Source organism: Telopea speciosissima, chromosome 8, assembly GCF_018873765.1.
Source record: "Telopea speciosissima isolate NSW1024214 ecotype Mountain lineage chromosome 8, Tspe_v1, whole genome shotgun sequence".
Classification (NCBI taxonomy): Eukaryota; Viridiplantae; Streptophyta; class Magnoliopsida; order Proteales; family Proteaceae; genus Telopea; species Telopea speciosissima.
Genome location: NC_057923.1, coordinates 63,502,944 through 63,520,249, shown reverse-complemented (window position 1 = coordinate 63,520,249; position 17,306 = coordinate 63,502,944). Strand labels below are relative to the sequence as shown.

At 40.4% G+C, this 17,306-nt stretch overlaps 1 protein-coding gene across 2 annotated transcripts in view; it reads right to left on the bottom strand.

Moving 5' to 3' along the window:
• Window positions 1-17,306, bottom strand: part of LOC122672780 — a 254,565-nt gene that overhangs the window by 171,961 nt on the left and 65,298 nt on the right. For both annotated transcript variants that reach the window (XM_043870268.1, XM_043870269.1), the window contains 10 exons: window positions 13,737-13,857; window positions 13,435-13,656; window positions 13,100-13,327; window positions 12,894-13,003; window positions 12,654-12,750; window positions 11,991-12,089; window positions 11,744-11,884; window positions 11,513-11,581; window positions 3,854-4,318; window positions 3,392-3,718 (listed from right to left, as the gene is read on the bottom strand). In XM_043870268.1, the coding sequence (XP_043726203.1) occupies window positions 3,392-3,718; window positions 3,854-4,318; window positions 11,513-11,581; window positions 11,744-11,884; window positions 11,991-12,089; window positions 12,654-12,750; window positions 12,894-13,003; window positions 13,100-13,327; window positions 13,435-13,656; window positions 13,737-13,857 (1,879 nt within the window). The remainder of the gene's footprint in view (window positions 1-3,391; window positions 3,719-3,853; window positions 4,319-11,512; window positions 11,582-11,743; window positions 11,885-11,990; window positions 12,090-12,653; window positions 12,751-12,893; window positions 13,004-13,099; window positions 13,328-13,434; window positions 13,657-13,736; window positions 13,858-17,306) is intronic.

Sequence of the window (17,306 nt, the reverse complement as noted above, 5' to 3'; positions counted from 1 at the left end):
GTCTCATCAACACCCTCCACTGCTCCCTCTTGGGTCATTGACTCTGGTGCCACTAACCACATGACTGGTATGTCTCAGTGTTATGATTTCTACTCTATTTGCTCGGGTAGGGATAAGGTTAGAGTTGCAACTGGGTTTCTTTCTTCTATTTCTGGTAAGGGTAGTGTTCTGGTCACTCCTACTATTTCTCCTGACTCTGTTCTTCATGTCCCTAATACAAACTCTAACAAACACATCATCAGAGTTGGCCAACAATGGTTGGAAGATTGACAAGGTGTTGTTAATTTTGAAGCAAATGTATGTATGTTAAGACCCTCTCATATACAACGCAATTTTGTATTGAAAGGGTTGCAACTTGATTACTCTTTAAAGCTGGTCGAAGTGGCACCAACAATACAACCACAAGAAGAGCCGAAAGGGTCCCCGCAAGAGGAAGACCACTCTGATGTGGGACAAGAAGTAACGGTAAAGGGGAACAAGATGACTAATATGGGTGAAACAACAACAGACTCTACGACAATAATGGATGTTCTACAAATTAAGTTTGTTATTCCCCAAACATTTCAAGACGAGGACATGCTATGCATGCTTCATCTTCTGAACCTGGTTCATGATACTGGTGCGGAGCATGAGACATTCTCCTGAGTTATTATATTTCATTATTTCTCCCCTTCTACAAAACTCGAGGGTGAGTATTTCTCAATGTCGGAGGAAATCGATGTAGTTTAATTAGGCCTTAATCTTGTATGCAGGCCTATATCCAAGCTTGGGAGGCCCATAAGATGATTTTGGCAGTCTAGTACATAGTTCAAAATCTCGATCTCACCAAGATCTCGAAAATCTCAAGGATCTCGAGCTTGTCGAGAAGAAACCATATCTGAAATGTCAATCATGCAAGGTCTCAAATAACTCGACGAAGATTTCAACGAGATTTCAGTTTGTACCAAGTCTCGTCCAGAATTTGAAATTTTGAAACAGAACTCGACAAAGGTGTTTTTCGGCTACAGAAGGGGAAAAAACTTGTTTTTTTATTTTTTTGGCCACATCATCACCCAATACTACTCAGATACACTACCAAGGGTTTCCATAATGCGGTGACCCATACCCTTGGATAGGTTAAATGCAATATGTAGATGAGACCATTTACATTGCAGCTGTGTAGGACTACTCTTGTTTCTTCTCGAACACTATGACATGGCATTCATATGTCATGCAGACAAAGGACAATGCATGTCGTCTCCATCGGACCGTGAGTGGACTCAATCCAGCACGTCATAATTCATATCAATAGGCAGTCACTTGTTGGGAGTTGGGAGTTGGGAGACTTGGGACGTGGAAGACTAGGGTGTCTATGACTTATGTATTATTGTTCACTGAACTTGGGAGAATGGTGCCTATGACTTATGTATTATTGTTCACTGTACTTGGGAGAATGGTGTCTATGACTTATGTATTATTGTTCACTGTAGTTTGTAGTAGAAACTTTAAATCGCTAACTATTTCTAAAATAATTATTTCAATATTGTGTCTTCATCCATTATTGCATAATTTAATTGTTTTACTTTCCCATTATGTCTCATACCAATTAAACAATGTGTAGTCGTGTAGAATAGGCAGTATTACATTCAGGGTTCGACGTTTACTGCCAACCAAGGGTGCAAATCCAAAACACCAAATTGGGTGCTTTTTAAAAAAATTTGAAGATTTAAATATGTTTATTAAGCCTAAAACAAGCTTCCCTTAAAGTTTTGGAGCCAACTATGGCCATTTTCCCACCAAAACATCCTTCCGAAACAAACCAAAAAAAAAAATTTTGAATACAAACTCACTTAGGTCTCAGCGAGATCTCGAGACCTTGGTCATCTCGACCTGGTCAAGACGGCTGGTCGAGACGAGTTTTTTATCCTTGGTCTAATAGACTGAAATTGACCTTTGTGTAGTTATATAATAGATTGGGCCTTTTATTGGGTTTCATTGTAATGGGCCTAATTTATAAGCCCGTAAAGGGGGGATAAAGTCAGTACACGGGATTAGTTAAGTGTTTTGAGTTAGATTAGAAAACTTAATAGTTAAATGGAGTTATGATTTGAGTTTATTTACTTTATTGAGTGTGTGAGTGTGATTAGGAGCTCTTTTTGAGTCAATTGAGGAATTTTAGAAGGTCAATATATGCAATACACATCTCCCATTAATTAGAGCTGATTTGAGTGAAGAAAATGAGCATTTTTTAAGAGTTTGGTGCTATTGAGCAGTGCATATGCGATTGGTATCCCAAACCTGATTTCTTCTCTTCTCTTCTTCCACATGTTGTCTCTCTTCTTTCTCCCAAGAAGATCGATCATCTTTTTTAACTCCCCATCATTCGATCTGATTTTTTCTCTCAACACATTGTTACTTCCTTTATCATATCTGATCCCAGATTTGATTATTGGGCCTGCTTGAATCTGATATCCATAATCTTGATTTTCAGATTGCCTTACAAGCATTTTCCAATAAGCTCAAATGCGAAATTTGGCATCACATCCCTAGTTGTCAAGACGACCCTAGGCACCCACCTAAGCACTTAAGCAACCTAGTGTTATTTTTTATTTCCCCTCTTTTCTGACATTATTTAGTATGCTAGAATATATACCTTTTATCATTAAAAGAAAATTAAACATTAAGCCACATCAAGTCATCAAAAATCAACATAGAACTAGAAGACATCAGAACTGAAGAAACAATCAAAACATACATTTTGACTATTTCTCTAAAGTGGCACCAATCCATGCTTGTTAGTTGCTAGATGGACATTGCAATAACATCAGGGCATGACTTGCATTGTAATTATTCAATTTCATGTAGAACACAAACTTTCTTGAACACAAGCTCTGAAAAGAAAACATCCAAAGAATCCCATAGCATCGCACATGAAGGATATTCCCTATATGTCAAAGAAAATCAACTCAAACTTATCCCTATAGGTAAAAGAAAATATCATAACTAAACTACCAGAACAAAGTCCAATAAAAGTTATTACAAGAAATCTTAGTTGGAAAATTGGAATAGAACTTAAAACTTAAACAAAAACATAAATAGTTGATTATCCACCTAGAACTACATTATCAGAGTGAACAATCATATTTTTCAGCACTGTAACTGCATCACAATGATGCACTTCTAGAGTCTTCACCCAAATAGAGCACCTTAACTACAGAAAAGTACTCCAAAACCAGAGAGAATCATTCTACAAATATAATCAACTAACAATCTACACAATTTAATAATATTGATTTACAAAAAAAAGAGAGAGAGAAATATAAAACCAAGCCATTCTATAAAATGCACAAAGGGAGAAGAGGAGGCAAAGCAAAACTAACATAAAGAAGCAACAGAACACAACAATCCACACCTTCAGATCCAACAGGAAACTTTCTTGCACAAACATTGCAAGCTGAGAACCATCCTCCTTATTGAGAAACACGCACACACTGTCAACATCCATATTCAAATAAAATACTACGCGTCCTTTACCATAACCTAGCAATCCTTTAACAAAAGAGCGAGTGTATTCTTCTGCCTTTTCTCTGTGAGGAGAAGCTTCAACACTTGGTATATCATTTTCTTTTGAGCAGCTTACAGCAGAACCTGCACAGCTCAGGTCAAAGCCAAAGCCAATTAAAGCAACAATAGTAGGCCTGTTGCAGAAGAATTCCAGTTTGGACATGCGAATGCTCATCTGGAGAAATGAACAAGGGAAAGAAATCAAGCCCCAATACCAAAGAGGAAAAGTCAACAGTTTAAAAATGTATTTCCAATAAAAATAGAAAAATATTTTCATTGTTACTACATCAAAGATGTTCATTTTGATTACCTGCGTATCAATACCATCATAAACAGGAGAACCAGGATCTATTGTTGAAAAGGTAACCACCACAAAATCAGATGAATCATTGCCTTCTGCCTCATAGAACATCTCACCTATAACTCCTTTTCCCATTGTATTATCCTGTATTAAAGCTTCAAATGAATCACCCTCGTCACAGGGGTAACTGATATCCAAAGTATCCAGCTTTGTGCCAGAATTAAACATAGGATCAGGGATGGATGTGAAATCTGGCAAAGCATCCTTGAAAATATCATCCTCATCCAAAAACACCATAGGCGACTCTTTCTCATTAGCATCTACACTAGAGGCAACTATGGCGTCGTCTTTCAGAACAGAACGGCCTAGATACTGCGGAGACATAGATAAACAACCTTGAAGTTCATCTTGAATTTGAAGGGAATGCAGTTTTGTCTTGACAGTAAGGTCCCCACCCCAATGAATAAGGTGTACCTATAAAACAATACAACCACACTGTTAACACAAACAAACGATGATATGACTCACACCAGTTCACAGAAAATCATATCGAAAAAATGGGGACATTAATAACTAAGAAAGCCAGACTAGCACGTACAATCCAACTTCAAGAGACAAAATCAACTGACTGCAATCACCCAATCAGATTAAGCATTTACATATTTATGGTGCAGCAGTTCTCTTGATTCGTGCTACTATACTGCTATTGTCCTCATAAATGGTGATCATCATCTCTTACACAAGCAGTACAGCACATATATCATTTATTTTAAAAACAGCACATTTTTCTCCCAACCAACTTCCAAATTCAGAATCAGAATATCACTAAATGATGTTATTAACACTGCATTCATTTTCTAAATAATGATCTGAACAATACGTGCCTTTTTTTTTTTTTTGGGGGGGGGGGGGGGGGTGGTTTCGATAATTAATCTTCTAATCATCAAACCTCTGGCCCTCAAAATCTCACTCATCACTCCCTTGGGCCTACCTCTCCTCTCTCTGCCCAAGCCCATTTGTCTAGTTTGAGCTGCCAACCCACCTTCATCCCATCCTGGGCTTGGCCTCTCTATTAATCACCCTCCCATTAAGCCAGCCTCCCCCCCTTTTCCGCCTCCATCCCACCAATCCTCTAGTCTGTCCTCTGTAGCCCCTCAACCCCCCCTCTTCGTGTCTACTGCCGACATGACACAAGTTCCCCTCCTTATCTCAAGAAGCGGTCCCTCCTGGACTATTCCTTGCCCAATAATGAAAAGATATTGCCTCTAAGGATATATCTGTAGCCATGCCCTCTGCCGAAACAACTCCTTGTAATAAGGTGGGCTATCCTGCATTCATTATGGCTCGCTCTTTTTCCCGGTGCATGCTCTCTCTTTGAAGATGGGGCTGATAGTGGTGTTGTGGTTAGGCTTTTTGGTTGATGAGGCCTCTTATTGGTGCGCCGCCTCCCTATTTTGTGTCTGCTCTGGTATCTTGGGGTTTTTCCCCTTTCCTCCTTCAGGCCCTTGCCTCTTAAAGGCAGGGTCTTGTAATTTTGTTTGTTCTCCCCCCCCCCTCCGCCTTTTATTTCCTTTGGTAATGAATTTTTTATTCATCCAAAAAAAGGGCATGATCATCCTAGAAATACTGATTGTAGATTCTTGGGGTCTTCCCCCTTCTCTTTTGCAGGCCCATGCCTCCCTCCTTTTGTAAAGGTAGGGCTCTGTAAGTTGTATTGTTTGTTCCTCTCCCCCCCTTTTCTTGGGTACACTCAATATTTCTCTTCTTTTGGTAATGAATTTTTCATTTACCCAAATAAAAAGAGGGTGATACTCAAAATCATCCTCAACCAAGACTGTCAAACAATTACACCTATTTTTTGTTTTTGGAGGGGGGGGGAGAAGGATGATTATCTGTCTGTACATAACTACATATAGCCACAAGCAAGGCTTAGGCCCATTCTTATTCTAAATAGAAATCCTAATCCAATAAGGACTCTCATAAGTCATAACTATCTGTTGCGTCAGAAATCCTGCCAGAGCGAGTTCCCCGTTCTCGTCGTGCCTGGTCCTTTGTCCCAACACTATCCAAATTTAAAAATTTTAAAAAAAAAAAAACTAAGATCTTTTTTTCTTTTTGGTGAATAAAAAATTCATTACCAATGAGAGAAAATACAAGGAACCCTCAGAATACAGGGGGAAGAGTGGTGCAAAACCCGGGTTGAAATAACCCTTATTGGGTTTCTTGTGGACCCACCCAAGCAAAGCACTCAAATTCAAAGTTGATGGCAAAACAGAAAATATTTGAAGACTCACAAGAGCAATGGTAGAATGGTAATTAATGGAAGGTTTCAATGAATGAGTGGCAGAACCGTAATTTAATGGAATCAACTATAAAAGAGAAACAAGTGAATGGGTATAACGTGTTAATGGGAGGGGTATTCTTGGAATTGAAACACTTAAATGCGGGTAAACAAAATAACATCAGAAAAAGAAGGGGGTCTTGTGTCAATAAGGTAATTGGCCGTTACTTGCAAAATTAAATAACTTGCTTCTTCAACCTTCGACAAAGATAACCAGCGGCACCTGGCTCAGTTTCAATCAACAGCATAGTACTATATCTCGCGATATATCGGTATCTCGGGCCTACCGAGATATCCGAAATTTGGCAAAATTTCGCCAAAATATTGCATTTTTTCTGCAATATTTCGGGAGTCCATCTCGGTGGGTATTTGGCCATATCTAGGCCTGATACTTCATGAATACCCTTATTTAAGCTAAATAAACACATTTAAATCTTCATATTGCAAAAAAAAATGAACTCAAAGTGGTGTTTTGGGTTTGCACCCTTGATTGACTGTATACGGTCAGACCCTGTTGTATAAAATAGTTAAATACATATTGTTTAAGTACTAAAAGACATAATAAGAAATTTAAACAAAGTAATGAAACAAAAATAAAGTCAAATGTAGCCTTTAGTTTAAACTTTAAAGTTTAAACTCATAAAATCATAACTCATAAGTGCATAAGTCATAACTCATAAACTTCATAATAGTCAATAGTTCAATACTTACACAAAGTATTTCTACGAAATTTACCGAAATATACCGAAATATACTGCTCAATACACAGTATTTCTACGAAATATACCGAAACATACCGAAATATACTGAAATTTCATCGAAATTTCAACTTTTTTCATTTCGGAAGCCCATCTCGTCTCAGTAGTGTCGAAATTTACCGAAATTTTGTACCAAAGGCAAGTTTGTAATTCCAGTCTTTATCAAGCCCGCACCAAGGCTGAACCAACAAGCAAAAATCAGGCAAGGAAACCCTCTGCAACCTAATCTGGCGCAAGAACAGAACCAGATTTGAAGTTCTGGTTAAAACTCCCAGCAAAGGCCAAATCTCGGTTCGAATCTCTGTAGCGAGTGTCGTTTCTATCACAGGAAAGACTCCTTAGAATCTCAAACTAATCTGAAGAGAACCAGTAGAGATAGATGCCAATGATTGGGGTTGTAAATCACATTAGAACAGAGCAGGGGAGGAGAGAAAATCAAAGAAGGTGAGATGAGAGAGGAGATCAGGGAAGGAAGAACCAATCGGCGCAATACAGCTGTTGACAGCAGCGTAAACAAAACTTCAATCAATTTTCCAATATCAAATCTATCCCCATTGTTGGGTTACATGCCCTTTATGGATTTAAGCAGCATAAATCCTAATCCAATTGTAAAACTGAAATCATACCTAGACTCTAACTCTATCTAATCCAAAGCTGAAGACAAAATAAAATTGAAGACTTACATTCCTATGATTCTAATAACACAAATAAAATAAAAAAAATAAAAAAAGAATCCCTATTTGAATCATCTAACTGCATCAAAGAGAGGAGAACATCCTACAATACATAGGGCTAGCAGACCCACCTAGGGGGTGGGGGGAGAGCATAGAAGATGGGAGGCCCCAGTTCTATTTTGACTCTACTAACGATTGCATATTGTACCATGGGGGTACAAGTCTATGTGCACCACGATAGGGGGAGTGTCCCTATCGTGGCTGTTAGCTAGTTTTCACAGAAGTCACTCCTTCTTCCTTAGTTCTTCTCTTCTTCTCTCCCTACTATGGTTACTGGTTTCTAATTTCTGGTATTGTCATAGACTCAAAATCTAACAACCACTTTACCTCACATACCAAATAGAATAACAAATCCTAAGACTCAAAAACTTACCTCTACCTAACCTTGAACTCCCAATATAAATAAAAAAATGAATGTTACAAAGAATAGAAAAAACAATATGTTCTATTCATAGCAAATCTGAAACCTTTTTTTATAGGTAGGCCCCAAGGAGAATTGAACTCATGAACTATTAATTGTGAGGTGTTGGTCCTTGCCAACTAAGCTACGCATTCGTAGCTCTCAAACTTACTACAAACAGTAAGACTGGAGTTTACTGTAGAGTCTCAATCTCAACCATATAAATGGCTCATATGACTGGCTCTCCCCTTGGTGATGGCCTGAACCCTTTCCGCTATGTCCGACCACCTTGGGGTGGTGCCACCACCACCCAGGGCCTCCCTTCTCCCTACCCCTGAACCTAGACCTTGGGCCTCCCTCTTCTCAACCCAAAACCCCCTTCCCGTGATGGCTTCCCCCTCCACTTTGTCCCTCCCACCTTCATCAGTGGCTCCAAGACAGCCCATTACGAAGCTGACCTCCTCCTCCATGAAGCTAAGAAATGGGATAATTGCCTTGTGGGGCACTTTATGGGAACACAACCCCCCTTCCCCTTTGTAAAAGCTTCTCTTTCGAAGCAATGGAACACAAAGGGTCGTTTTGAAACATACCTGCTCGATAATGGGTTCTTTATCTTCAAGTCTGCTGAAGACGATGACAAAATTAGAGTTCTGGCTGGAGGTCCCTGGAACGTTGGAAGAAAACCCCTCTTTCTCCGGCAATGGAACCGTTATCTTCAACTGCATCGTCTCGATCTCAGTTCTCTTCCACTCTGGATCTCCCTCCCTGGGTTCCCTTTGCATTTCTGGTGTGAGGAGGGCCTTAGTGTGATTGGCCCGGTCCTTGGAAATCCTCTCTATTCAAATGGCAGAACAAAACTCCAAGATCGCCTCGCCTTCGCCAGAATCTATGTGGAAGTTCAGGCGGATTCTTCCCTGCCAGCTTCCATCCTTGTTGTTGATGAAGAAGGGTTCTCCTTCAACCAGACTATTCACTAAGACTGGACCCCCCCCCCCCCGCAATGCTCATCTTGTAAGGTAATTGGTCATTCGACCGGAAAATGCCCTGAAGCTAGGAGTGAAGCCACCGCTGATGCTTCTTCTGCTCGTCCTTCTTCGATCGAAGGTCCCATCCCCCAGTCGAAGTTTCTGAGCAGCGTCGTCTCTCCTCCAACATCGTGGAAGTCTCCCTTGCCAACTTCATGCTCTTCCTCTACCATGGAGCTAAGAAGTCCCCCAATCGAAGCTTCTAAGTAGCGTCGTCTCTCCCCCATCATCGCTGAAGTCTCTGCTTCTCTTCCGGCAGCCTCTGAGCAACGCAGCCTTAGCCGTGGCCGGAGAAGAAGTTGCCATCGGCGCCTTACTCCCTCGGAGCAACTAGTCCCCCCCTGCCATCACAAGTTCAAACCGCTTCTCTCTCCTTCAGGTTGCCTCCCTCTGCGATGATGCAGCTTTCCCATCCCCCGATGAGCTAGCCTCTTGTCTTCTTACTGAGCCAGTCTCTAATGACCTTGCGCCTGTCGAGCCTGCTAAGCCTATTGACCACATCGACCCTGTCACCCCTCTGCAAACCTCCCTAAAGATTCTCCCCTTACACCTCGGTATCTCTTCCTTTCTCAAATCGACGACCATGGGATTTTTATCCCTTAGGCCTCCTCTCTCCTCGATTCTCCCTTCCAATGTTGTGGTCCCCCCTTTATCCACTCCCTCTGTAGCCCAGCCAAGCTCCTTTCCCTCTTTGGCTGGCCCCACCTGGTTCTAATGGGCCAATTCCCTCTCCTTTATCCTTTTCCTCTCTGGCCTAGCCCATCTCTTGTTCCTCTTTGTCTAACCCATCTTGTTCTAATGGGCCAATTCCCTCTTCTCTCTCAATCATTAACTCTACCCAGCTTCCCCCCTGCCACCTCCCCATCTCTTCACGTTTCCGTCGCCATAAACCCAGCTCCCCTCCTTTCCCTAAGAAGCGCCTCTACCTTTCGTACTCCCTGACCGCCCCAGAGTTGAATTCCCCTTTCAATTTAGCTATCATAAAATATTCTCGAAGTAACGAGCCTATTGACCTGGGTTAGTTGGCCTCTTTCGAGCAGGGCCTGGTACTTTCGTTTGCCTGGCTTGTTTTCTTTTGCACGTTTTTTTGGGTTGGGCTTTGGCCCATTGTATTGTCCCTGCTTTTTGGCAGGGCTTCGTGTCAGCTTTTACTTGTATCCTCCCCCCCCCCCCTTTTTCTCGCTTTGGTAATTGAATCATTTATTCATCCAAAAACAAAAAATTCGTAATAATCAAACAATAATAAAATAATTTACTATTTAACATTAAAATAAAGATACTACTGCATCCTGGGGAAGTCATCGGTTGATTGTTGTTGTTGCCCAGGTGTAATGGGTTTCCAAGGGTTCCACTTGTCCTTGGGTCTTAAAGACCCCTTGTTTCCAGCATAGTTCAAAATCTTGCAAAATTTAGGCGATATTTCGCCAAATTTCGTATATCTCGAGCTGTCCGAGATACGATACCAATCCGAAATGGAAAAATACCATATTTCGACGATATCTCGTGAGATATCGACGAAATATCGTGGACTCACGATATATCGCGAGATATAGAAAAAGTCACATGCAATATTTCGAATATTTCGGAAATTTCGGTCATCTCGTTTCGGAAATCTCGGTAATTTCGGTAATCTCGTTTCGAAAATTTCGGAAATCTCGGTCATTTTGGCATTTTACACCCACAGAAAAATATCATATTTCGACGATGTCGAAATTTCGGTATCTCGGAAACTTCGGTCAGACCGAAACACCGAAACGAAACGAGATTTAGTACCATGGTTTCCAGCAGGCAGGCCTCTTTTCATGTTTTGATCTATAATCTCTGCTCCCCCCCCCCCCCAACCCCCATTCTTTCCTTTCAATCAATATTTCTCTTCCTTTTGCATTACAGAAAAAATAAAAAGATGGTTCTCAAATAAACCTAAGTTTTTGGTCCCAAGACAGAAAAGTTTATGCGGGCAATAGAAGAAAGGCAACTTCACGGCGGACTTCCGTCCAAACCACAAACATGATCACAACAAAGAGATAAATGGTCAATTGATTCTTCACAACTCCAACCCTTACAACAACATAGGGTATCAATGATCAACAGCCAAGATAATGTTCTACACCATAGTCCATAATAAGAAGGAGGTTGCAACTTTCCCCGGGATAATAAAAGGACCTTTACGATTAACGGGTTGAATCCATTCCTTTCCAATATTCTTTCTTTTGTCTTGCATAAATAAGCAAAACACTGAAAGCCAGGTTTTCTATAGGACAGGAGCATTTTTAACGACATTATTTCAAAATAAAATCATTACTCAGCACCAATTGAATGAATAGGAACCAAAGTTTTCAGTATTATTTTTGCCACATTAAGATTTTTCATAATAAAACTACAAAATGAATTAAACCACAAATAATCCAACCTTCATCCCACCAGCAATGATCTCAACAATTAGCTTCTCTTCAACTCGCTCAATAACTTTATCTCCAGCCTGAAAGCGAAAGTCAAAATAAATAAGAGTCTGTTCATCAGTCCTCCTTATCAACTAGAAAAGAAAAAAAAATCACAAACCAAAGCTCTCTAACTTGAATCTTTTACCTTTGTATGAAATAAAGGAGAAGAGGGAATAAAACAAAGCATTCTTACATCTTACCTTTCCATATATTAGTAACTTTGTTTCCACCAATGTCCCATTAATAACAAGATCAGCTGCTCTAAAATTAGTAGGTTGAGGCTCACTAAGTTCATTCACACTATCATTTGTCTCTTCAAGTACATCAATAGATGGAGGTGCCTACAGACAGCAGAGAGAAGAGTAAGCCATGAAAAGCTATTCATTATAAAGGATCTAAGAGTAAATACAACAGATACTACTAAGAAATAAGGATATTATGTAATACAGAAGCCCTATAAGTAGCTCGTGTAAGTCCTCTCAGCCAAGTAGCTTTCCCCTCTTCGTCTTGAAACTCTATAATCAAGGTATTAGAAGATTCCAGAGCCTGTAAAAGAAGTTGTTTGCAGAAACTGATCAAATCACAAGGATAAGAGAATGAGAGAGAGGAACTAAGTTGGATACAGGTTTTTTTTAAAATTCCTAATGAAGGAGCATGACAGAAGAACCACCGAATGCTTCATCACTCATAAGGAGTAATTCAGTTGATAAGAAATGATTAGCTTTTCAATGGTCCTCCCATAAATAGACACACAGACAAATACAACCCAAGACTGCAATGGACTGCATCCAGACTTTTAAGGGATTAGCCCAAGCTGAACTTGGGCCATAAGATGGGCCTCTAGATCATTCGTCCAGCCCATGGTCATGGGCTGCACTGGTCTCCCCTGGCCCAGGCTGGCCAAGTTGTAGCCATAATAAGTAGGCATGTAATGTTTAGAAAATGTGCAATTAGCAGACAATTACTTAAATGACAATTTTTATTTTATTTTTTTTGGGTGGGGGTGGGGGTGGGGAAAACTCCCTACAATGATAAAATAGATACAGCAGAACGAAAATTTAAGTACCACAAAAAAAATTTTCACCTTTACTTGAAACCACCACAGCATACCTTCTGAGTGTCTGTCCCCCTAAAAGCCACAGCAATAGAAAATTGAGAACCCCCAACATTTGTTGGTGGAACTTCATAAACTTGTCGACCAGACATACTGCAACATCACAAAGCCATCAATCAAGATAAAGCTTTCCTAAACAGCTGTTAAAGAAAAAAACTTAGCCTGTCACCCACATTCCCACAACAAGCATGCACACACGCATATGCACACACAAAAACGTGGAGAGAGAGAGAGACCTTGTGAATCTTTGGTAACTCTGGGATGCTTCAGACTCCAAGACATAAAGATAAAGTCCAGATAACACAACAAAACAAGGTTGCCACTCAGCTACCGAATTACCAATTCCCTGCATCAAGAATGTATAATGAGAGCATCAAACAACTCAGAAACATGTATAGAGTAAAAGACATGCTAGATAATTCATTAGCAATAGAGAACATACCCTCCAAACCAGAATCCTAGCCTCAGTAGCAAGATCTGCAAGTTTCCAAGGTGCTAGACCAATTTGGAAATTTTCACTGGTATTCTGACCTCTTTTTTCCACTGTACTATATATTATATTTAATAATTCCTGAATTCGGCAATACCTAGCTGGGGAAAAGTGAATGCCAAGATTCGGTACTTGAATGAAAACCCGTGTTGAGGGGTAACTTGGATGAGGTATTTTGATCTTCAATAACAGGAATGCAAGGCTGTTGTCAACACAAATGTAGAAAATCCAATACCAAAATAAAAATCAATAAGTTCTTATGCATACGAGCAGAAAGGGCAAGTTACCTGATCAACAATCACTGCCATCCCACACCTATCCACAAGAGGAAGGAAAATATCAACATCTACAGAGGTAGGTGATCCAGAAGGTTGGCTAACAAAAGTTGAGGTGACCAGGGTGCAGTTCCCACGGTCTGAATCACAATCCATGAAGAAAGCAGCAATGTCTCGTCCAGATATATAAAAACGGGAATACAGGCTCTGCCTCTGTTCATCATACTGACCATCCTGCAATAATCTCTACATATTCTTAAAAAAAACCAATCCAGCATAAGAGCTAGTTTCAAGATCCAACAGAAGAAACTTACTTTGGTGTGCACAGTAAAATGACCAAAATCCAGAAGAAAATGACCATCGCATTCAGTAGATGAATGTGTTCGCAGAGGAACTCTAACTTTAGGAGCATCAAAATCAATATCGAGTGCAAATCTGAAACAGCAAGAGAAAGCAAATCAATATGAACCAAAATAAACTTTAATTCCAACAGCATGGATAAGATGGTTAAGCTCTTCTAGACCATGATCCAGACTTTTGAAATGTCTGGGAATTACATTGTTCTAGCTCAGATTATTATGTACGTAACAAATCTGCTGCAAAACAAGAACCATTGATTCACCTATTTCACCATAAGATTAGTCTAGAGAGAAGTATGTTATGTCTAAATAAAGTGTGTGTATATGTGCATGTAAGGGCCCTAAAACTATACTAAAGGCTAACAGCAACATGTTACAGTGATTCTCGCTTAATATTAGGGGATTTCTTGAAAGAAAGAATCAGAGTTTTCAAAAAATAACAGCAGCCAACCCCTAAACTGTTGGCCACACCAGCAGTGCTGTTGTCAATGTAATCAACACGCTGAGACAGCAGAGTAAGAGTGGGTGGTGAGTATACAGTACAGTGGGCAGCAACTGTGTAGATGTGTAGCTGGTGATGTAGCAGTCTGTTGTGCAGATGATATGGCAGCTGACAGATTGTCAGTGCTGTTGCAGAGGGCTTCTGTGTTATGAGTTATGACAAGTGACAGTGACAGTGTCAGTGTCAATGAGATGGCTAGACTATTGGTATGGCACTGTTGGGACAACTAGAAAGTCAGCGGGTAGTTGAGACTTGAAAGTTGGACTGGCCTGGTTGGCATCCATAGTTGTCAAAGTGCTAGGTGACCCCAGGCATTGGAGGGGGGTCAAAAACTAAGGTGACACCAACAAGGCACCCATCCAAAAAAAAAAAAAAGAAGGCACCTAGGTGACGCCTTAACAACTATGTAAATTGCATCATCATGAGTTGACACCACTTGAGGTATCCATCGTAGGCAACAAACTGACAAATGTATTTGGCATGATGACTTGGCAGTTGCAAGTCCTTGAGTGCATGAGGTGATGTTGCTTGATGATGATGAGATGGAGGATGCCTTGGTTGATGTAAGCAGATTTCCGGTTTCATGTTAGAGCAGCAAATTGATTGAGCTATATCTTCTCATCCAATAGTCGGACCATGAATTGGTAAACATGAGCTATAAAGGAAATCAAGTCAGCTCTTAGTGGCAACTGGAATCATGTTTATCAGATATCAAAGTTGCCAGTATGGCTTGATCTTTAAATGTGGTATGTCAGTGTGAACTAGCTGTTTCTGCACTTGCATCAGATTCAAGCTTGTTTTTAGAACCTGTGCACTCAACCTGAGTTGAAGGTGAAAAACCTGAAAGTCATAGCCCTTCAAGAACGAAAGAATCAAGTAACCGGAGTTCAGATGAGAGATGTATGGCCATTTGAGTGACCAGTGGTTGATACAAGCGTAAAGCAATGAGCAAACTGGCTGAGTACCGGTCCGACTGGTTTAACTGGGCGAAAAGAACCAGAGAGCAATTTCAGTTGTGATGAGCCGACAGTTGAATTAAAGTTGTCAGTTATACAGACAGATGGCAGTTTGACTCAAATGGCACTTGGCAGTGACAACAGGAAGTGGCATGTTGGGCAGCTGTATTTAGTGAGATAGCAGTGGGTTAGTGAGCAATGGAAGCAGAGCCGGGAGCCATGGAGCAGTTACAGTGTCATCATGGGCATCGTATACAGTTATTAGTGGTAGTCAGTGATAGTGGCAATTGGCCGATAATTGGACAATTGAGTTTCACTGGGCGCTAACATGGTGAGTTGTATGGATGAGCTAGCATGATGAGATGTACAGAGCTTAAATTGGAGGCAGGGTGAACTGGTGAAGTGCCCTGGACAGTGAAGGAGAAAGTTATTAAGAACACTGTTTTTGCACATAAAGTAACTTCAGGCTACTTCTCAACGTCTTGCACTCCACCTGCGTTGAAACTCAAAACAAAAAGGCTTTAGCCTTATGAGTAAACTTTGCAATGCCTCAAGAATCGGGTCATCCAAGTTCGAACGAGGGAGTTATGATCTCGAACATAGATGTAGTGCATGGTGTCCAGAATTCTGTTTCTGCAAATGCAGTGACTTCATGGGATTTTGGGCAGTCCTACACTCCTACTTGAGGATCATGTAAAAGCTCAAAACATGAAAGTTGAAAATCTTTGAGTCCTCTTTCCAACGGCACAAGAATCAGGTCAATCTGATATCGAATCACACGCGGTCAAACCGAAGGCAGAAATCATAGAACTAAAACTCGCGAGATCTCCAACAAGTCCAAGATTGCTTAAATCTGATTTATATTAAAGAACTTATGTACCGGTAAAACTTAATTTGGTGGGCGCAATTGCTCTCAAAATCGCTTTAAATGATAATATTTTATTGGACATCAAAACAAATGAATATTTTACCATACTTTTGGTTTTTAGCAATGTCCCCAGCATTAGAAAGTTGAAAAGTGCGTCCACCGCCGAAATCCAGTTTTTGTTCTTGAACTGGAGGGTTGACTTTTTTTCCTTTTGGAATTTGATTGTTTAACTATTTTTATTGGATTCAAATAGGAGGGTATTTCCTTATTTATGAATAATATCTTAAGTAAATGAAATACAAATTCATTTACTTAAATGGTCTTGGGCATAAATAAGTATCTAACACAGTATCTGGCATAAGTATCTGTCCTAGTTTCCCACTACGTGAAACACCTATTTGGACTTTGATTTTTCAAAATCTGAAGTGTCATTGTGTTTAAATGGCCCAAAGTAGAGTTTCAGCCCCAAAATAGGTCTAAAACCCAGCGAAACCAGCCATCGAGTTGAAAAAAAAACTACCCCAACTCGTCGAGATCTCGACCCAATTCGGAAATTTGGCTGGTCAAAACCTATACTCGAGATGAGTTTTAGTTCCTTGGCGGAAATGAGGCTCGGGTTTGGGATGTTAAATTCTGGATTTATGAAGGAAAAGATGAGGAACTCTTTTTTCGTTTTTGGAGAGAGGAAGAGAGGAGAAAGAGTGAAAGAGAGTCTCCCACCTAGTCACCTACAAGCCCTAGAAGACCTATTTCTCACTTGCATTGATTACTCCAATGAATGCTCATGGGAGGTTGATGAAGCATTGAGTGTAAGAATTGAAAGGGTTGGAGAAGAAAGGAAAGAAAAGAAGAACATAAGTTTGAGAGAAAGAAAAATAAGAGAAGGAAGAGGTCAGTGGAGAGCTTAGTTGATTGGAGACGTCCAATTGACAGCACCTCCGACGGTGACCCAGCGGTGTAGGTAGCCCATTTAGCAAATCCCCTTTGTACTATAGGCTAGATGTTGGATAATTGCCTATGTAAATACTTGTTGTGTATTGGATGGGATCTGTATGTTATGAGCTTGAAATTGGGGCACTTAGTAGAAGCCCATTATTTCTATATTAAGGACCTATCAAGTGGGTGCTTAACAAAGGGGGTTGGTGCCCCTTGGTAGTCGGTGCTACCTAAATTGGGGGTGGGTGCTCCCTTGTAGTTTT